This window comes from Dendrobates tinctorius, unplaced genomic scaffold, assembly GCF_039654945.1.
Source record: "Dendrobates tinctorius isolate UK_male_01 unplaced genomic scaffold, ASM3965494v1 ptg000030l, whole genome shotgun sequence".
NCBI lineage: Eukaryota > Metazoa > Chordata > Amphibia > Anura > Dendrobatidae > Dendrobates > Dendrobates tinctorius.
The window spans coordinates 46,295,424-46,317,061 of NW_027361698.1; the positions used below are offsets into that span (position 1 = coordinate 46,295,424).

Genomic DNA, 21,638 nt, shown 5'->3' on the forward strand with positions numbered 1-21,638 from the left:
CTAGTGGGACAGTTTTATATGACGGGTCATTACGGACATGGCGATACCAGATATGTGTACTTTTATTTATTTATTTTTTTTAACAAAACAAGTTTGATCACAGTGTGCCGGGAGTGGTCCGTGACCGCTCCTGACATAGTGCCGGGTGTCAACTGTGATAATCAGCTGATACCCGGCCACAATCAGCGGCGCTCCCCCCGTGAGCGCCGCTGATCGACTGACGTACTATCCCGTCCATGAAAAATAGAGAGTCCTCAGTGGTTGATACCTTTTAATGGCTAACTGAAAAGATGGTAACAAATTGCAAGCTTTCGAGACTACTCAGGTCTCTTCATCAGGCTTGACTTATACAACATCTGAAGAATCACATATTTATGCACAGCATGGAACAAATGCAATAGATGACCCCACGTGATTTAAAAACTGACTAGCTGAATCCTTCTAAGCTCCATGTAGTAACAGGAGGTCAATTTTCTTTGCACAAGTCAGAAGTCGCTGCAAAACTCTAGGGCAGGGTGGAGACGGTCACAGCCGAGTTAGAAGTTGGAGGGGAATGATAAATGCAGGAACAAGAGACTTCCTCTTTCTACATAGAGCAGAGCAATATTTGGTCAATATTTTACATACCGTATATACTTGAGTATAAGCCAAGTTTTTCAGCACATTTTTTTGTGCTGAAAATGCCCCCTCGGCTTATACACGAGTCATTGTCCAGAAAGCCAGCGGGGGAGGAGTGGCAGGAGCCGACGGCTGTGGCTAAAGCATGTGCCGCTGCTAAATAGCATGCACAGTGACAGCTGCTGGCTTCCAGAAGACATACTCGCCCTCCTCTGCGCTGTCGCTGCATCTCCGTTTTTCCCGGTGCCGGCAGCTTTCTTCCTGTGTTGAGCAATGACGTGGCCTCACTCATTAAGGTAATGAATCTACACGCATCTCCACTCCCATAGGCGTGGGACACATATTCATTATCTTAATGAGTGGTGCCACGTAATCACTCAGCAGGAAGAGCTGCTGGAACCCTGCACCAGCGAGATGCATTGAGGGAACGCTGGAGGAGGGTGAATAGGATGTTTTTGTTTTTTTTTCTGGAATAGCAAGCATGCATACCAGAATGGGAGGGGGGAGCCATGCATGCAACGATGGGACCGGGGGGAGCCATGCATACAAGGACAGGGGAAACCCATGCATACAACGATGGGAATGGGGAAGACATGCATACAACAACGGGATGTGGGAGCCCCATGCATTTAATGATGGGGGGGGGGGGGGGGACGCATGCATACCACGATGTGACTGGGGGGGGGACCACGCATACCAGGACAGGTAGGGGGGAAGCCACACATAGCAGGACAGGGATGAAGGGACAATGCATACCCGGCTCCTACTCTAGTCAATACGTTTTCCGTGGGAAAATTAGGTGCCAATTAGAGAAGCTGTATAGTAGAATCATATGGAAAAACTTCAGCGTTTTTGACACATTCCTAGTTTTGCCTTACACTGCTGTGTAAACACGGCCTTTAGGTGCTATTATCCTTTCTTTATTTGTATCCTCCATTTGTAGGTGTAGTGTGCCTTTTTAGTAACGTTTGTAATAGAGTAGTTCACTTTCTAATCATACCAAATCAGTGTATTAATTACAAAAGGTATTCTGTGTTCACATACTAACCCATAAAGATGCATGGCTGGCGATCACTCAGTCCATACCGCACACATGTCCTCTCTACACTAGGTAATTCTATCTCCTGACGCCTTGTACCACTGGATAAAACAATGTTTTTCAGAGCTCTTGCTGCAGTTTGTGGAGGATTAGTGTTGCTTAGTGTGTAGAAGAACAGAATTGCTTATTTTGTCATCGTGGCCGTGCTGGTTGTTTGCTCACCTGTCATGATTTGGCTGTAGTCCTGACAGTAGTATGTGGATAGGCGCAGGTGGCCATGCTGCAGCGTCCAGCAATGTGTTACTGCTAATAACATCACATACAAAAGACTGGATAGTTATTCCCCATTTTGAGATTTGTGAGTTTTCAGGTTAGTATTAGACTTTCAGCATATTGTACAGATGCCCATATAGTAAATAAGATCTAAATGTCAATGAGCACAACATGGGGCTGCAAAAATGTTGTTGATTTCCTAGGCCTCATTCAGACGTCAGTGATTTTTGTTCATCCGCAAGAAAATAAAAAAAAAACCTGCTCAAGTTTAATCAATAATTGGATCCAATAAACAAAAGGGCAGCACCCCCCCCCCCCCCCATCAGTTGATTTCCTGTCCTTGATGGGAACCCCGTGCTGAAATCCACAGTGAAGACCAGGGCTGTGGAGTCGGTAAGCCAAACCTGCGACTCCGACTCCTCAATTTCCCTTACACCGACTCCAACTCCGACTCCACGACTCCGACTCCCACACATATTGCTTATATTTAAGTGAAAAATTTATTGTAGTACAATGTGAACCTCAGACATTTAATCATTTTTATGATCCAATAATCAAGATGTTTAGATAGAACAGAATATATATTGGTGTACTACCCGGTTTTCATTCTTTTTGGTACAGATACGATATGGATAGACAGATATGGATAAATGGATATATAGATAGAGCAGATTTCTAATCTGCTTTTGCTATTGAAAACATTATCTATGAGCTCAAAAACCTTTCAGGTGATGCAGTTTTTTAAAAAGATGATCAGCTTTTGCAGCTGAAAAACGTATCCTCAAAAAACACAGGAAAAACGCTGTGTGTGAATGTAGCCTTAGATCAGGAATATAACAGCCATTTATAGGACATTTCATAACTTTCCCAAACTCCTATGAAAAAATATTCAGCACATCCTGCATTGAATTACTGTACCCAATTTATTATATATTTTAGGAGTCGGAGTCGGTCCATTTTATACCGACTCCAACTCCGACTCCGACTCCACCAAAATGAGCACCGACTCCGACTCCACGACTCCAACTCCGACTCCACAGCCCTGGTGAAGACAGAAGAAGAGAGTTCTTACCCAGCCCTTTCATGGTGTCCGTAAGAGCAGGCTTACATGCCTGTGGCACTGGCCTTCAGGTGTCAGGAAGCGCCGTTCACGGGTCCAGTAGGGGCTTTGATGCACGAAAGGGGGGCAGAGACAGGGATTCACAACTTGTTTCGGTCTGCCGAGTGCACCCCCTCCTGCACTCCCAGTGTCTGCTTTCCACAGCGTGGGCAGCGGCCGGGAAGTCTTCTCGATGTTGTCATGGGCGCAAGGCACCCTGGGGATGGGCGTGCCCGAGTGACGTCACGGTGTGCGCTGAAAGAAAATGGCTCGATTAGAGCCTCCTGGTTGGTTCTTGCAGAGGGGGCATTAACGGAGAAAGTGGACCCAGATAACTGCTTTGTGGACCCATCTTGAAAGGGGATCATTCCACAGAAAAAGCTGCTTAGGCTCCATTTCAACCTCACCTCCTGGCTACCATGTTTGTTCAGAGCAACCAGCAGCAAAAGCTGCAGCCACCACCTACTCACTATCAGCATGGACACAGTAAAGGTACTGTCACACTAAGCGATATCGCTATAACTTGTGACGTTATAGCGATATTGCTAGCGATATCGCTGTGTCTGATACTTACCTACGACCCGCTGGTTATCGCTGATCGCGCGAGAACGTTCAGGACCGCTTCTCGTCGTCAGCTTCCTGCGGCGCTTCCTGTGGAGAGACGAGCGACGAGCGTGGAGGCGGGCTGGAGGACGCAGGATCGCCTAGTGTGACAGGTAAGTAGCGACCCCCGTCCCCAGTGATGTCGCTGTTGAGATCTGCCTGTGTGGCAGCTCACTAGCGACCACTTAGCGATGTACCAGCGATCCTGACCACGTCATATCGCTGGTCGGGATCGCTGGTACATCGCTAAGTGTGACAGCACCTCAAAGGGGTCAGCCTTTTGAGTGACAGGAGCAGCAGCCGTCCCAGCCAGAGGAGCAGTGTCTCAGGGCTCCCCGGTGTTCAGAGAGGATGCGATACTCTGTTAGCACACGAGCGGGCTCAGACGACGCTTTATCCAAGCACTCTTGCTTATCACTAATATTAATGCCACGACTTCAAGAGTTGGTGATCACAGGCAGACATGTCAGGGCTGCAGACAGCTCCGTATTTGACTAGTGACATTGGTTATGTGGTCTCCAGTAATTACAATACTTCTCCTGGGTGAATGGCGGGCGGCAGCACAGGTCTTCCCAATGTTCGCAGGAGTCTGCAGACTCATTATGTTACGGACCGCACATTGTCTGCCTATTGCCGTGTCCCAGCACTAATGAATGGCACCAGCACAATTCCCACTTGTGGTGTTTCCTGATAAAGGGCCTATATTTGCAGTATGATCAGCAGTGGTGATGTGTCACTGCAGGCAGGTTCCAGCTATGAGGCTATGACATACTTGTAATACTGGAGTGCAGCCCTCGCACAGCAGAAAGGCTGCTTTTACACCTCTGTTTCCTTACTCTGGATTTTCCGGCTGATCTGTGTAACAGGCTGTCACATAAAGTCATTGAAACTACATGACTCAGATCATTTTCCACAAGAGACCTTTAAAACGTGCAGCTTGTCATGAGCTCAGTTAGTGGTGTTCCATGCGCTGGTTGTTGTGTGGATGGCAGAGATCTTTCATACCGTCCTCCCGAGTATTTCACATGGGGGATATATATATATATATATATATATATATATATATATATATATATACACACACACACCGTATTTTTCGCTTTATAAGACGCTCCGGATTATAAGACGCACCACAATTTTTGAGGAGAAAAATAAGAAAAAAATATTTTTTAATAAAATGGTGGTGCCTCTTATAATCCTTGCATCTTATTGCTTACCGGGGTTGGTGGCTGCGGTGTAGAGGGATCCCAGGCTCGCTGCTGGAGGAGGCAGGCGTGGAGTGATGCTGCAGGCCGCATTCAGGGATGAGGGGGGGCTCCGATGTGTGCTGTTGCTGCTGCAGAGTCTTGTGCTGGTGTCAGGTTTCTCCACTTGTCCGGCGGTTGGAAGCCGGTGCTGCGGGTGCTCCGGTGCGGCGTTGTGTGCCCATCGATGCCCGGGGCTCTGCCGACATTGTTCGACAGACCAGAGCCCCAGCATTTCCTCGGTTCCCTGTATATGTGCGCTGAAGTGCCGGTAAAAAAAAAATGGCCGCCGGCGCGTGCGCAGATGGGATCTCGGGACCAGTTCTCGAGAGATGAGATCTGAAATCTCATCTCTCGAGAGCTGGATCCCGAGATCCCATCTGCGCACGCGCGGCGGCCATTTTTTTGCAGGCACCACCGCGCGCACACAGGGAACCCAGGGAAAATGGCCGCCGGCGCGTGCGCAGATGGGATCTCGGGACCCACCTCTCGAGAGATGAGATTTCAAATATATATATATATTTTTTTTGAATGTGTGTATCACCAGCCAATCATGAAGCATCTTTCATTTCACCAGAGCTGTTTATTAGAAGCTGAGCTGTGATTGGTTGCTATTAGCAACAGTTTTCCCACTCCACAACACCTCAGCAGACACTGACCGGGTGGGAGAAATCTAGCATCCCCGGGTACATAAGCTCCCAGCCATTGTCTGCCCCCCAGAAAGGAGCAGAGAGGACGTGACAGAAATGAATCACCCCCTCCCTTCCCATATACCCATAACACATCCTCCATCCCATAGCCATATCTTCCCTCTTAAAGGGATCTCCGGTATGGAAGTTAGGGCAAATCCCTCAGCGCTCTGATTCTCACCCCAGGCTTCTGTTAAAGGGATCATTGGTATGGAAGTCAGGGCAGATCCACTCAGCGCTCTGGTTCTGAAGCAAGGCCTCTCTTAAAGGGATCCCCAGTATGGAAGTTAGGACCGTTACACTCAGCGATCTGGTTCTGACCCCAGGCTGACGGGATGATGTGTGGGATATTAGGGTAGTAGTCCGGTGGCTCTGGCTGACGGGATGATGTGGAATATTAGGGGTAGTAGTCCGGTGGCTCTGGCTGACGGGATGATGTGGGATATTAGGGTAGTAGTCCGGTGGCTCTGGCTGACGGGATGATGTGGGATATTAGGGGTAGTAGTCCGGTGGCTCTGGCTGACGGGATGATGTGGGATATTAGGGTAGTAGTCTGGTGGCTCTGGCTGACGGGATGATGTGGGATATTAGGGTAGTAGTCCGGTGGCTCTGGCTGACGGGATGATGTGGGATATTAGGGGTAGTAGTCCGGTGGCTCTGGCTGACGGGATGATGTGGGATATTAGGGTAGTAGTCCGGTGGCTCTGGCTGACGGGATGATGTGGGATATTAGTGGTAGTAGTCCGGTGGCTCTGGCTGATGGGATGATGTGGAATATTAGGGGTAGTAGTCCGGTGGCTCTGGCTGACGGGATGATGTGGGATATTAGGGGTAGTAGCCGGTGGCTCTGATGGAATTATGTGGGATATTGGGGGTAGTAGTCCAGTGGCTCTGGCTGACTGGATGATGTGGGATATTAGGGTAGTAGTCCGGTGGCTCTAAATTGCGTCACTAAACTATGTGTAATGTGGTTTTTAACATGTTGGGGTTTTTTCCCCCCCATTTATTCCTAGGGACCCTGTCACTCTGTTCATGCTGCCTGAAACCTGGCCAGCATGAGTCAGAGCCTGGCTGTTATATAGCAGTCAGGTATGACTTTCTCTGAAACGCTCCAGCCTTTCAGAAACAACCTAGATTGAACATTCGGCCGGGGCCCCCGGAATAGACTTCACTAGGCCAGCACCGCTGTAGTTGATTGACAGGTCTCTTCATATGTTCACACTTGGTAGAGACCTGTCAATCAACTGGAGCGCTGCTTTTCATGTTTCTTCTTATCGGGTGCAGTGGTTCAGAGTAAAACATATCTGGCTCTGGTTCAAGCACTTTATTTAACATGCAAGTAGTGTTAATGATTTTGAATTGTTTGGCACTGAACGGGTTAAATGTCCCACAAAGGGAGGAAATTGGCACACTAAGTGGCCGAAGGGTATGAACTATAAAAGCCATTTGTTATTTCTTGGCTGACTTTTGGTTTTGCTCTATTGTGTGTTTTGACTAGACCGCTGGATTAACCTCATTACGTTATTTTTATAATTATCACTTGTGAACAGGTGAATATTCTATTGCAATCATATGATGCTAAATGTTAGACTATGATTGAGGACGATGTGTGCGCCTGAAACGTCAGTCTTCCATGAGCGATTTTTTTTTTTGTTTGTTTGTTCGTCTGGGACGTGTTTGGTTTATTTTAATCCATTTAAAAAAAAATTCTTAATTTTTTGAATAACAGATGAGCCATGCATTTTTGGATTACAAATATTACTGTGATTCATGCTGCCTGGAGCTTGGGCAGCATGAATCGAATGACAAGCTCCCTTTAAGGCTGTGTGCTCACGTAGCGATTTTTAAGCGTTTTTGCCGCGATTTTCGGCGCGAAAACGTTTAAAAATCGTGTACAGAACATCCCCCATGCATTCCTATGGCATTCCGCACATGCTGTGCTAATGCTGTGCTTTTTTCCGCAGCGGAATCGCATCGCGGAAAAAATCGCAGCATGCTCATTCTTTTGTGCGGAATCGCAAAGAATTGCCGCGATTCCGCACCCATAGGAATGCATGAGAACCGCTTACTTCCCGCATGTGGCTATGCCCACCATGCGGGAAGTTAAGCGTTTCTTGTGCGGTTAGTACCCACGGTGTGGAGGAGTGGAGACTGTCCTCCAGGCCCTGGGTACCATACCCCTGTAAAAAAAGAATAAAAAATAAAAAATCAGGGTATATTTACCTTCCGGCGTCCCGCGCTGCATTCCCGGCCTAAGCATTCCCAGTAATGCCTTGCGGCACGGTCCAGTGATGACGTAGTCTCGCGTGACTCTAGCGGTCTCGCGAGATCGCTATAGCAACGCAAGACTACGTCATCACAGGTCTCGCAAGGCATTACTGGGAACGCTGAGGCCCGGGATGGCAGCGCGGGACGCCGGAAGGTAAATATACACCGATTTATTTTTTTTTTTAGCATTTTAACATTCTATCTTTTACTATTGACGCCGTATAGGCGGCCTCAATAGTAAAAAGCTGCTCACACTTGTCAAACACTATGTTTGACGAGTGTGACCAACCTGTCAATCACTTTCTAAGCGATGCTTCAAATCGCTTGGAAAGTGCTTGAATATCGCACACGAAAATCGCGATCATAATCGCGGTAAAATCCGCGCGATTTCTGGGAAGGGGTCCGGTTTTTGGTGTGCGTTTTAACACGCACCGTGGGCACATAGCTTTAAAGTTGGTCTCTAAGCAAATTGGACCAGCTGCATACATGTCTTCAAAATGATAAAATAATACCTAATCACCTGCTGTCACCCCCATGGATCAGCACATCCCGTTCTTTGGTCACCCCCATGGATCAGCACATCCCGTTCTTTGGTCACCCCCATGGATCAGCACATCCCGTTCTTTGGTCACCCCCATGGATCAGCACATCCCGTTCTTTGGTCACCCCCATGGATCAGCACATCCCGTTCTTTGGTCACCCCCATGGATCAGCACATCCCGTTCTTTGAGTTCTGTGATTGCCTGCAGTGGCCATGTGACTGGAACAGGGAATCTTCAGGGCAGCTCCAGTAGTCTTTGCAGGGACAGAAAGCCATCATGTCTTTTTCTTGACTGACATCCTGCTCATCTGCCTGTGTGCAGATCAAGATGTCAGTCATTGATTAGAGGGGGGGGTGATCACAGCACATTTGCTGCATAGTGAGCTCTGACTGTTCACTGCCTCAGCGCCACCTCCATGACTGTAGCGAGCAGCTGTGAGGAGAGTACATTATAATTTTCTCCTTGCAGCCGCTGTGCCATTAACACTGCCAGACATGTATTTAAAACAATATTACCCTTCAGATTACTACTATGGCTGCAGGTTAATATTGTATTTTTTTTGTTCCTTTTACTCTAAGGACCCTTTAGCGACAGCTATCTCCCCTACCTACCCCATACACCGGAACACTCAGGCCTTTCTCATAGGACATAAGGATCAGGCATTGAAATATTAACCTGCAGATCCTTGTCTCCCCCAACATCATCGGTTGGGGAGATATGTGGCCGCCATACACATTAGAGTGGTGACCGACTCCATATTGGCAGGTTCAGTTGGCCTCAGTGTAATGTGTATGGGGGGCTTTATCCTATGTCAGGAATCTTAAAGGGGTATTCCCAAGCTTGAATATTCTGCAGAGCCCCAGCTGATTGGAGCGGGTCTTTCGCACTGTTGCTCCATTCATTCTAATGGCGGTGCTGACAATCAGCCCAGTGTTTGGCAATCTCTGATTATTAGGAAGCTGTTGCAGTAAGTCCTGCAGATTGACAGGTGGCGTCTTTGGGTTTTTCTCTACTCATCTGTATTCCTGTGGCCCTTATACGGGGCCTTAACTCTTGCCTCAGTCAGGTGAGTGCCATACCCATCCTTTTTTTTTTATCAGTCCTGTTTGTATTAGGCATCTTTATTTATTGTATATATACAATGTGTGTAGAATTTGGAAGGGAATAAGTCAAATGCAGAAACTTGCTGCAAACCTCAGGCAGCTGAAATCACTTTCCATTACAGTAAAAGGGCAAAGGCCATTGTGGCTGCTGTGGATTTACATAACCTTTTTGTAACTCTCCCCATCCGCAGGTTTATGGCGTCTGCAGTAGATTACCGTGAGGACATTAGATGTCAGTCACCAAGTGATGATGCTGTTGTCATATTTAACCTGAAATTCCAATCCTGTTCTATACAGTGTGACAAACGTGCTGCAGGCATGAGTCCATCGCTGCTGAGCAATGAGCGGGCGCTGGGATCAGCACTGACATGAGCAGGAGTGGAGCGAGGGTCAGATTACAGCTCCATAAGGAAGCCGAGCTGCAGATGCCCGGATTACACCATAATCCCCTATTCCAGGGAACATGTTTGCTGTGATGAGGAGCAAAGTAGTTTTTCTATTGAAAACAGGTCTTGTTTCATAGCCGTGCTCCAGGGAAAGTGTAGTGTACACAAGGCGGCCATATATATGACTCACCATACTTGTAATACTTGAGTGGGTGGGTTCGCCTGAGCATGAGCTGTTCTGGCCCATAGATAGAGGTCCATGGACTATTACTATTTGAGGAAATGTTTTAACATTGAACAGAATGCAAAAATCCCCACCTGCTCGGACTCCAGCGATGAAGTGTAATCTATGAGAAACCTGTACATATCTGTTCAATTTCCTTGCAGCGCCACCACAGTAGAAATGAAGGATTGCACAGTTCTCAGTGATATCATTGTGTTGTCTGTGTAATATATTATAGCACAGGACAGAACCTACAGGCTGAGATGCTCTCGGTGACCATTCTTCACTAAAACAGATAGGGGGATCCCTAAATAGGTTTTTTTAAACTTGGCAACCCTTGTAAAATGTCGTTATCTGCTCTATATATTATCTTTAAATGGGCAATCCCAAAATTGAAAGTTATTCCCTATCCATAGGTTAGGGGCTTACTTACTGACTGTTAATTGTCTGACTGCTGGGACCCCTAGGATAGTGAGAACGCGGCTCTGAATGCTTTGGCGAACCCAGAGACCATGTTATGAGCATGCACACCAGCACTCAATCACTGAGGTACCCCCAGAGATCAGGGACTTATTCCTTATCCACAGGACAGGAGATACATTTCAGTTTTGGGAATACTCCTTTAACTTTGACCTAGCACATATTTTGTTTTTGCTGCCTAATATTGTCAGCCACGAGAGACCACAATAAGGAAGTACTCTGCACCTCTTGTGGGATGGATGGGGAGCAAAAGTTCAAGCTGTTATATTTGGGTTCGTAATTAATACTGCACTTCCTTCCCCTTTTTATTATGAATGTAAAATGCCTGGCAACTTACATATTTTTGGAGCTGTACTCGGGAATTTAGATGCAAAGTTGAGTGGGACCGCTCACCCTCTCCTGTCTTTGGGGAGACTGGTTTAGAAAGGGTTTCTGGTACACTATTTTAATTTTATTCTCTTATGTAGCGCCATCATATTCCACATTGTTTTTGCAGACATCATCACTGCCCCCTCCCCCATCGGGAATTTACATTGTGAGCCCCTATCAGTAGGTCTTTGGAGAAACCTGTGGGAAAAGGGATGATTTCCTTGGTGGACCTCATTGCTGCAAAGTTCCAGTGTTAACCACTGACCTCTGTGCTGCCTATTGGCTATCAGTACATCCAATTATACTGTCTCTCCCATAGTCCATGTGTGGAGCAGCCAAGCACCAATGGACCAAAGTGATTAGTTTTACATGAACATTTTTTTTTTCTCGTAAATTTTCCAGCCTTGCTTTTGTTACATCAGATTTATTATTCCCCTACCCAATAAGTGACTGGGTATAATTCAACTCATTGTTTTGTTGTGGCTTTATTTCCCTCTAGTAACCCCCCCCCCATGACTGCACACCTGAAGGATGTTGCCTCTTTCCTAATGGGTACAGGAAATGACAAATAGGTTAAATAACCCCTCCCACATCCAATCCTCAGTGTTCTTTCCTGTCTCTACTTGGGATGAAGAGGTCATCCACGGTGTGCTGTGCCGGCAACAGTCACCGGGGGGAAAGAGATTCAGGCCTGGCAGACTTGCCTCTCCTCCCCGAGCGCTGCTTCCGTCTCCACATTGGACTTGGGACCCCCGTCCAGTCGGCTCCTTCGGGTAAGGTCTGTGGGGGATTCTTCGGCTGGAGGCCTCTCTGAGCCTCTCCTCCTCTTGTTTTGTGGCAGCGTGTCACGCTGGGTGCACACGCACAAAGACTTCCGGGTCTGAAGCCAGCGGCAGGATGTGACGTCACACGCCGGCTGACTTCAGCATACAGAGGATTCTTGCGTTCCACCATGGAACGCATAGGCAGATTACAGTGCAGATACCTCCCCCCAACACACACACCTGGACATCGGAGGGAGGAGATCCTCTAATCAGGTGCTAGAGTACGGTCGCCCACATAAGGAGACCCGGACAAGGAAGACATCTAAGGTAGGACCACTGTGTGGTAAACAGCATGAAGACGACAGGTTCCTCTCACTCTGCGTCTGCAGATCCCAGCACCCTCCCAATCCCAGTGAGTACTGTGGCACGGGGTGTCCATTCCCTGTGTGCAGGTTTAGAGCCTCTTTATTCCTTCTCCCCTTTCTTGTTGGGGAACAAGGAACCTGCACCAGGAAGCAAAGCCAAGACTTCACAGAGATGTACACTCTGTACAAAGAAGCTGGCCTCTTCGCATAAAGAAGACATCATGCAAAGAGTGCACTGAAAAAGTCATTAGGGAAGAGCAACCATCCTTGATGGAAGAGATTAAGGGCCTAATCTTTACAGGAGATAAAAAAAAAAAAAACCTCCCTTGCCAACTTTTCCCAACCCGCACCCTCTCCCAGTGTCCCTCCAGAAGCTAAAAGGAGGAAGCTTAATTTGGAGGAGGAAAGGGATGGTGACTGTCAGGATGAAGCCTCGATCCCAGACAAACCTCTGGAAGAAGGCGAATTAATTTCCAGAAGAAATATTCGGGGTTCTCTGTTCCAGAAAGAAGCAGATGAAGGACAGGTTCCCTGTGGACGACGAGACGGCATCCTGCTGATCAGAGATTCCAAAGGTCGACATCCAGATTGCTCGGGTAGCTAAAAAGACCACACTACCATTTGAGGATGCCTCACAGTTGAAGGACCCTCTAGAACGTAAGATGGATGGGCTATTGAGGAAAACATGGGAAACCTCGGCATCTTTACTGAATACCAACGCCGTATCTACCTGTGTGGCCCGATCGATGTACCGTTGGCTGGGGCAGCTGGAGGAACACCTGTCCACAGGTACTCCCAGAGAGGACATCCTAGCTTCTCTGCGCCTCCTCCAGAAGGCAACAGGGTTCCTAGCAGATGCCTCTGAAGAATCCGTGAGAATGGCGGCAAGATCGTCAGAGTTGTCAAACTCTGTGAGTTGAGCACTCTGGCTGAGATATTAGAGCGAGGACATGACTTCAAAAATGAAGCTGTCCCTTTCAAAGGGAAATACATGTTTGGCACTGCCCTCAATGAGCTGTTAGGGAAGGCTTCAGACAAAAAGAAGGCTTTACCTTAATCTAGGAATAGTAAAAGAGCCTTCCGCCCCCAGCAAGAGCATACACCTCAGTACAAGGGGAAGGGCAAGTCAGGTCGCTGGAGCTACCCGAAAGGGGGAAAAGACAAATCTTTTTCTCCCAAACTGCCAGAGGCAAAAGAAGCCATGACTACAACACGGTGGGCGGTCGCATCTCAGACTTTCTTCCACAGTGGCACAAGATCTGCTTAGCTCAATGTACTCTAACATCCGTCAGGGAAGGAATAAAGATAGTTTGCCTCATATACTACAGAAACGATAAAGACAACGCGACACTCCTCTCTAGAGCTACAATCCACCTTGATAGCGGGAGTAATAACCTATTCTCCACAAAGGTAATCTCCATAGTCCCGGAAAGCGAGAAGAACAGGGGACATTGCTCAAACCTGTTCCACATAAAGAAACCAAACGGGTCTCATCAGGTTATAATCAATCTGAAACCACTTAATCGTTATATAACATGCAGAAGATTCAAGATGGAATCTGTTAGGTCAACGGTACCTCTGATTGGGCAGGATTTAGTCATGGCGACAATAGACCTACAGGATGCATATTATCACATCCTAATCCATCCAACTTACCAGAGATTCTTAAGATGCACAATTGCCCAGGGAGAGCACACAGACCATTATCAGTTCAATGTCCACCCATTTGGTCTATCCTCAGCCCCATGGATCTTCACAAAGATCATGTCAGAGGTCAGCACATATGCATAGTTCCATACCTCGACAACATGTTGTTGCTGGCTCCTTCAGTACCCATTCTACTGGAAAATCTACAGATGACGACCTAGATCTTAAGGTCTCTAGGCTGGATAGTGAATCTCAAAAAAAAATCAGATATGGTTCCTGCAACAATAAATACATTCTTAGGAGTCCTACTATACTCACACAGCCAAACCTCTTTCTTGCCCCCCAAACAAAACATCTTGTTAAAATCATAGATAAAGATACTACAGAGCAAGAAAGTGGTGTGATTAAGATGGGCCATGTTGGTTCTTGGATCTATGACATCCTGCATCCATCCATGGTCGCATGGGCACAAGCACGCTTCAGACGCACATCCTGGCAAACTGGGACGAATCTCCCGAATCCTTGGACAAAAAGATCTGGCTGCCGCCTCGTGTAAAGACCTTGTTGACATGGTGGCTATAAACAGAAAACTTGAGCAGAAGGGTTCCCTGGACGCAAGACCCAGCGATCACTATAAATGTGGACGCCAGCGGGAAAGGATGGGGGAGCCATGGTATCCCAACACGTATTCCAGAGATGCTGGTCAGACGAGATAAGTTGACGAACCTCTAACTTCAGAGAACTGAAGGCGGTAGAGGAGGTCCTTAAGACCGCGGTAACCCTTGTCCAGGATACCCATGTCAAAATATACTCAGAGAACATGACAACAGTTGCCTATCTTTATCAAGGAAGTACAAAACACGAGGACCTGAAGGCAATATCAGCCAGGATATTCTCGTGGTCCGAAGAACACCTTTTTTCCCTGTCCACTCTTCACATAAAGGGTGCTGTAAACATACAGGCTGATTTTCTGAGCAGAACAGAGATCCAACCAGGGGAATGGAGTCTAGATCCAGAGGTCTTTCAGCTACTGAACAGAATGTGGGGCCATTCAGAGGTAGATTTGTTTGCAAGTCGACAGAACACAAAAGTGGATCAGTATTATTCACTAAATCCAGTCGATCCCTGCTTAGGTGTAGATGTATTTGCCCACCCATGGACATTCAGGCTGGCCTATGCCTTCCCTCCATTAGCAATTCTACCAAGGGTTTTACAAAAGATAAGAGTGGAAAAGGTCAAGGTAATCTTGGTAGCACCATTCTGGCCAAAAAAAAAAGATGATTCGGGACCCTTGCCAACCTCTGGATAGAAGGACCAGTACAGCTACCCCCGGTCAGAAGCCTCCTCCACCAGGGGCCAATATTTTATCTGGATCCCGAGAGGTTACATCTGAAGGCCTGGCTTCTGAGTCAATCCTGAAGACCAGAGGATTGTCAGAAAGGGTCATTAGGACACTACAGAAAAGCCCCGAAAGGCAGTAACAAACTCCATATACCAGAAGATATGGAAGTCCTTTATCTCACCCAAATGGCCTAACCCACATCAGCCGAACTTAGCTTGGATCCTGGATTTTCTGCAAGAAGGGCTAGAGAAGGGTCTCACACCTAGCACGTTCAAAGTCCAGGTGGCTGCCCTAAGCTCATATTTTGACCAGACGTTAGCTGACCACCGATGGATTAGAAGGTTTATGACAGCAGCATCTCCCTTACGTCCAAGAGTTACGAACTTCGTTCCGTCCTGGGACCTCAGTGTGGTCTTGAAGGGGCTTGCACTACCACCTTTCAAGCCCTTGTCATCCATAGACGTAGACAGACTCATGGAAAGCAGCCTTCCTGGTAGCAATAACTACAACCAGGAGAGTGGGCGAATTACAAGCTCTCTCAATCAACGAACCCTTCTTGAAGATCTTGCAGGACCAACAGGCTAGTTTCACACTAGCGTTCTCGGGCGCAGGGCCGCCGCTAAGCCCGGCCCCCTCCGGTCAGGTCCTCCTCTGATCGCATGACGCTGCATGCGATCAGTGTACCCTATATTTAGCGTTGGGTACGCTGACCATGCACTGGTATGATTTTGCTGGCTCTGTGCCCAGGGCACAAAAACGCACTGTGTTGCATTTTTGTGCACTGGGCGCAGTGCCAAAAGGGCGCATCGCCAGCAAAATCATACCAGCGAACGGTCAGCGTACCCAACGCTAAATATAGGGTGCACTGATCACATGCAGCGTCATGTGATCAAAGGAGGAACTGACCGGAGGGGGCGGGGCTTAGCAGCGGCCCTGCACTGCGCCCGAGAACGCTAGTGTGAAACTAGCCTTATACTGCGGTCAGATCTGTCATTTCTTTCCAAAGTAGTCTCGGAGTTTCATAAGTCCCGCAGATAATTCTTCCCTCGTTCTATCAAGAGCTGGGAAATAAGGAAGAACAGTTCCACACTTTGGATGTCCGGAGAACGGTACTCCATTACCTTCATGTGACAGAAACAACGAGGAAGGACCAAAACCTGTTTTTTCACCTTCGAGGCCAGAAGAAGACTTCGATATCCACAATCGCCAATTGGATCAAGTGAGCACTCTGCGGCATATCATGTCTAGGGCCTTCCACAGCCAGAGAAATTTACGGCTCACTCTACCAGAGCAACATTTGTCTCCTGGGCCGAGAAAGCCAGTGCTTCCGTCAAGCAGATATGCAGAGCTGCTACCTCGTCCTCAGTCCATACATTCTCCAAGCTTTACAGGCTAGACCTGATGTCAGGAAAGGACTTGGCCTTTGGGAAAAGAGTCCTCTGAGCTATAGTCCCTCCCTAAAAGATTACTCTTGGGTACTGCTCCACATGTGCTGTCATGTGGGCTTACTAGAGAAAATAAAATTATCGGTAAGTCTAATTCTATTTTTTTTTTTTTTTGTTAAACCAAACCATAATATAAATTGATTTGTGTGACCAAAATGTCAGGTGGAAATCATAGACATTCTATACACTGGTTTTGATATGGCAGCATGCCCGCTGTCTTGGGGTCATATTCGACAACGAACTTTCCTTTACTCCCTATATCCGATCACTCACTCGCTCTTGTCACCTGCATCTTAAAAACATCTCCAGAATCCGACCTTTTCTCAGCTTTGAAACTGCTAGACTCTTACTGTTGCTCTTATTCATTCTTGTCTGGACTACTGCAACTCTCTTCTGATCGGTCTCACTCTTACCAAACTTTCTCCTCTCCAATTCATCTTGAATGCGGCAGCCAGGGTCATATTTCTGTCTAGCCGCTTCACCGATGCCTCCATCTTGTGCCAGTCATTACACTGGCTACCTGTTCGCTACAGGGTCCAGTATAAACTCATCTCTCACCCACGAAGCTCTCCACAGTTCTGCACCGCCTTATATCTCCTCTCTCATCTCTATCACCCTACATGTGCCCTCCGTTCTACAAATGACCTAAGACTAACATCCCCCCTTAATCCGAACCTCGCACCTGTCTAGCCGCTTCACCAATGCCTCCATCTTGTGCCAGTCATTACACTGGCTACCTGTTCGCTACCGGGTTCAGTATAAACTCATCTCTCACCCACGAAGCTCTCCACAGTTCTGCACCGCCTTATGTCTCCTCTCTCATCTCTATCACCCTACATGTGCCCTCCGTTCTACAAATGACCTAAGACTAACATCCCCCCCGTAATCCGAACCTCGCACCTCCGTCTCCAAGACTTCTCTCATGCTGCACCAGCTCTCTGGAATGCACTTCCCCAGACAATCAGACTGATACCTAGCCCTGACCTATTCAAGCGCGCTTTGAAAACCCATCTCTTCAAACAAGCCTACCACATCAACTACTCAGTAAACTAACTTTGCCCTGTTCCCTCCTTCCAAATATTATTCTGAATCTGCACCCTACTATTCATCTGTCTCCACACCCTCCATGCACACGATAACTGCACTTGATACTTGACTATTGCACTTAAACACATGGGCTGATGACCGGATTATGTAGCTTTATATGAAAATCCCTATTTATTATAATTGCCACACCTGAAATAACAAGCACTTTTCACCTACTGTATCCCCCCATTTCCTTGTAGATTGTAAGCTTGCGAGCAGGGTCCTCACTCCTAATGTCACTGTTTATATTGTCTTAACTTGTATTGAATTTATTGTCTGTACATGTCCCCGCTTAATTGTAAAGTGCTGCGGATTTTATTTATTATTATATGGCGCCTGCTGGAGTAAGAGACCCACACATCTTAATATATTCAGTCACACATTTACAAATAATTCTCCACTAACAGCCAGGGAAAGATGGGCTTGCTCCCAGTATAGGTGCAGGTCCCAGAGGTGGGGCCACATCTATACCATATCTATCTATCGAAACCATTATTGGACAAAATTGGCTATAACAAACGTCTTGAAATGCAAATACCCCTGAGAAGCAACACTCCAGCTTTTGTTTTTCATTTATTTCAGTGCTAGAGAGGTGCTGCTAATCGAAGTTCCTGGCCCTCAGTCGTATACTTACCCACCGCCATCATCTTCTGTTATCGTCACCGCACCTATCGGTGTCAGGAGATGGCCACTTAATAAAGACCATAGGAAGAATGGACGTAGAGCAGAGTCAACAGCTCTAAGGGATGCTGACTTTTCCAGCACGGAGCACTGGATACATCGATATTATTGTAATTTAATAGATATTTGCTAACTGTGTTTTATTAGTGATTTGCTTGCTCGCCAGTTCATCCTCAGGGATCGATGTGTACATTCAGTGACAGCAAGCAGAGGAAGGCATGCAGGTTGGCTCTTATGTATACCTAAGGCCAGATAGGAGATTGCTAAAGGTAAATGTAAAGCAATCCTATGGGCAGCACAGTGGTTCAGTGGTTAGCACTTCAACCTTGCAGCGCTTGGGTCCTGGGTTCAAATTCCACCAAGGACAACATCTGCAAAGAGTTTGTATGTTCTCCCCATGTTTGCGTGGGTTTCCTCCAGGTTCTCCGGGTTTCCTCCCAATTCCATCAGTATGATGGAGCTCATAATCTAAATTCCCTTTCGGGGACAGTTCCAATAATTTCTGTAAAGCTCTGTGGAATAAATGGCGCTATATAAGGCTACTTTCAGACTTGCGTTATGAGGCGCAGGGCCGCCACTAAGCTCCGGCCGCGCCTCCTCCGGTCAGCTCCTCCTATGGGCGCATGGCACTGCATGCAACCGGCGTACCCTATATTTAGCTTTGGGTACGCTGGCCGTGCGCTGGTATGCTTTTTCCGGCGCATGCGCCCTTTTTGTGCGCTCGGCGCAGCGCCAAAATGCAACACGGTGTGTTTGGCGCACGTCGGCGCGACAGGTCACCAGGTGATGAAATATGCTTCATTCTGTGATAGCTAAAGGAACATGTTTAAGAGGGAAAAAAAAGACACATAGGTTGAATCAGGCAGTTGTTGGAGTGACGTCGACGATCGAGGATGACGTCCTGGATCACATGGGTGGATGGCCTGTGGAGATCGGTTGCCAGCTCGGCTGAACACACATGCTACTTTTGAGGGATGTGTCGTCTGGATTTCATGAACTGTCTTAACTGGAACTATTGCTGCTGGACGCATGGGCTTTGCTTGTGTTACCTGTCATTTGGAGGAGCCTGAACTGTGACTACAGGCTATCCTGGCGGGAGATACTAAATCTGTGTGCCAACCAAAAGTTGGGAGATAGTCCCCGTACCAGGCAATACTCACTATTGGCCCTTGGAAAGGGATCTTGTGTACTGAGGACATTGTTTTGTGGCCATCTACCTAGATTTGTTGTAAAACCATGGTTGTATGGAATAAAAATAGTTTCATCGTTAACTTGCCTAGGTGATTTTTACAACCCCCAACCTCAGATCCTCACAGGTCTCCAGCAATTTGTTCTGCCTCTCAGACTTGCATTGAGCTGTGACGTCCGGATCGCTCCAGCAAACACTGGAGCGATCCGGACGTCACAGCTCAATGCAAGTCTGAGAGGCAGAACAAGGGTCTCTTAAGCCCCCATTACACATAGCGATATCGCTAGCAATATCTCTGTAACGTCACCGATTTTGTGACGTAGCAGCGATATTGCTAGCAATATCGCTATGTCTGATACTTGCCTCCGACCGGCTCCCCCGCTGCTCATCGCTGGTCGCGCGAGAAGGTCCTGGATGATTTTTCGTCGGGCGCTTCCTGCTGTGCTTCCTGTGGCGCCGACAAGCGACGCGTGGACGCGGGCGGGAGGACGTCAGGATCGCCGCGTCTGACAGGTAAGTAGTGACCCCCGACTGCTGCTATGTCGCTGGTGAGATCTGCCTGTGTGGCAGCTCACTAGCGACCACTTAGCGATCGATCCATATCGTTGTCGGGATCGCTGGTGCATCGCTAAGTGTAACGGTACCCTTAGACTTACATTTATAGCTTTCGACTGTTATCTCTGACTTCTAGTCAGAGGTCGCAAGATGGCACAGCGGCAGTGGGAAGAGCTGAAGACTGCAGCTGGTAAGAGTAAGTAGGCTCAGGACTCCACACCAGCTCTGAAATTATTTATTATAGCGCCATTTATTCCATGGCGCTTTACATGTGAAATAAAATAAAGGCTGGAGTGGTGCTTTAAATGGGTTGTCTGGTCTAAAATAAAAAGTCTGCAATCATTCGTTGTGACTGCAGACTTGTGAATCCTCCCAGTGCACGCCCTACACGCTTTGAAAATTCACTAGTGTCAGTGCCAGGGATAGGATAGCAGTCACAAAGACCGCATGTATGCGATATGCATATTCCCAGCCAGAACCTGACTGTTTCAGGCCTCACACGATATACTTGTATTGATTTTTCTATTGCCTTAATTCTCATTTGTTGCTTGTTTTTACAGGCCTGTCCACATCTTGGTCTCAGACAAGGTCTCGACATGGCAGAATCTCAAGACATGAAGATCGAAAGCCCTCTGAGGTATTGTGCGGGAGGGTTGGAGCAGATTTCTTCTACGGTGTTACATGTAATAGTTAATTGTAATTGTCATCAGTCTGATGTGACGTGATGTTGAGCTCTACATGGCCGGTCTGCCAGGTACCTTATTTACCCGTCTGAACCTGATACTATGCTATAAATATCAGACTACTTACATCCCTTTATTTTTACGTTTATTTTAAAGAAAAATCCTAAATCTTACTTTGCTTCATGCTATAATCCCACAATAACCGTTGATATGGCTAGTACGTGAAAATCCAGGACGTTTAGTTATTTTATATATTTTTAGGATTTTCTGACAAATCTCTTCTAGGACCATTAGAAGTACCATGATCCCATAGTGAGATATCTATTCATACAAACAGTATTGGGCTTTTCTGCCGTCTTATTACTTTTGTGTTTAACATTGAGGATGTGATTAATTGTATTATTTTGTGCATTTCATTAGCTTTCACAACATTTTCTCCATTTTCTGGCAATATGGCTGACTGGATGAGTCACATATAATCCCATGCAGCTATTATTTGGCCCAGCAGGATAGGCCTTCTACAGTTAATGTCCACCCTGGTGATCATACTGTTCCTGCCAGCATAGTAATGGAATGCATTAAAATGTTAATCGCTCCATGCTGTCATGCAGGTGTTCCGAACAGACCTGATCACGGCCATGAAGCTGCATGACTCCCACCAGCTGAACCCAGAGGACTACTATGTGCTGGCTGATCCATGGCGGCAGGATTGGGAAAAGGGGGTGCAAGTGCCTGTAAACTCAGAGTTCATCCTGGAGCCCGTCGCCAGGTGAGAAATTGCATCTTGTTTTGTAACACCGGGCACAGCACAGATTATAACACCCAGGAAATCTCCATATGCTGCAGACGTTTATTTTGCACGATGAAGCAGAAACGCATAAATCCCGCTGCTCGCTGATCCTCTATAAATGCTGGTTGTAGTATGCTGTAATTGCCAGGCCTGGA

The 21,638-nt window shown here is 47.2% G+C and overlaps 1 protein-coding gene across 2 annotated transcripts in view; it reads left to right on the top strand.

Moving 5' to 3' along the window:
• JADE1 (jade family PHD finger 1) overlaps positions 1-21,638 on the top strand; it is a 129,003-nt gene that overhangs the window by 38,414 nt on the left and 68,951 nt on the right. For both annotated transcript variants that reach the window (XM_073572078.1, XM_073572077.1), the window contains exons 3-4: positions 20,571-20,647; positions 21,305-21,462. In XM_073572078.1, the coding sequence (XP_073428179.1) occupies positions 20,571-20,647; positions 21,305-21,462 (235 nt within the window). The remainder of the gene's footprint in view (positions 1-20,570; positions 20,648-21,304; positions 21,463-21,638) is intronic.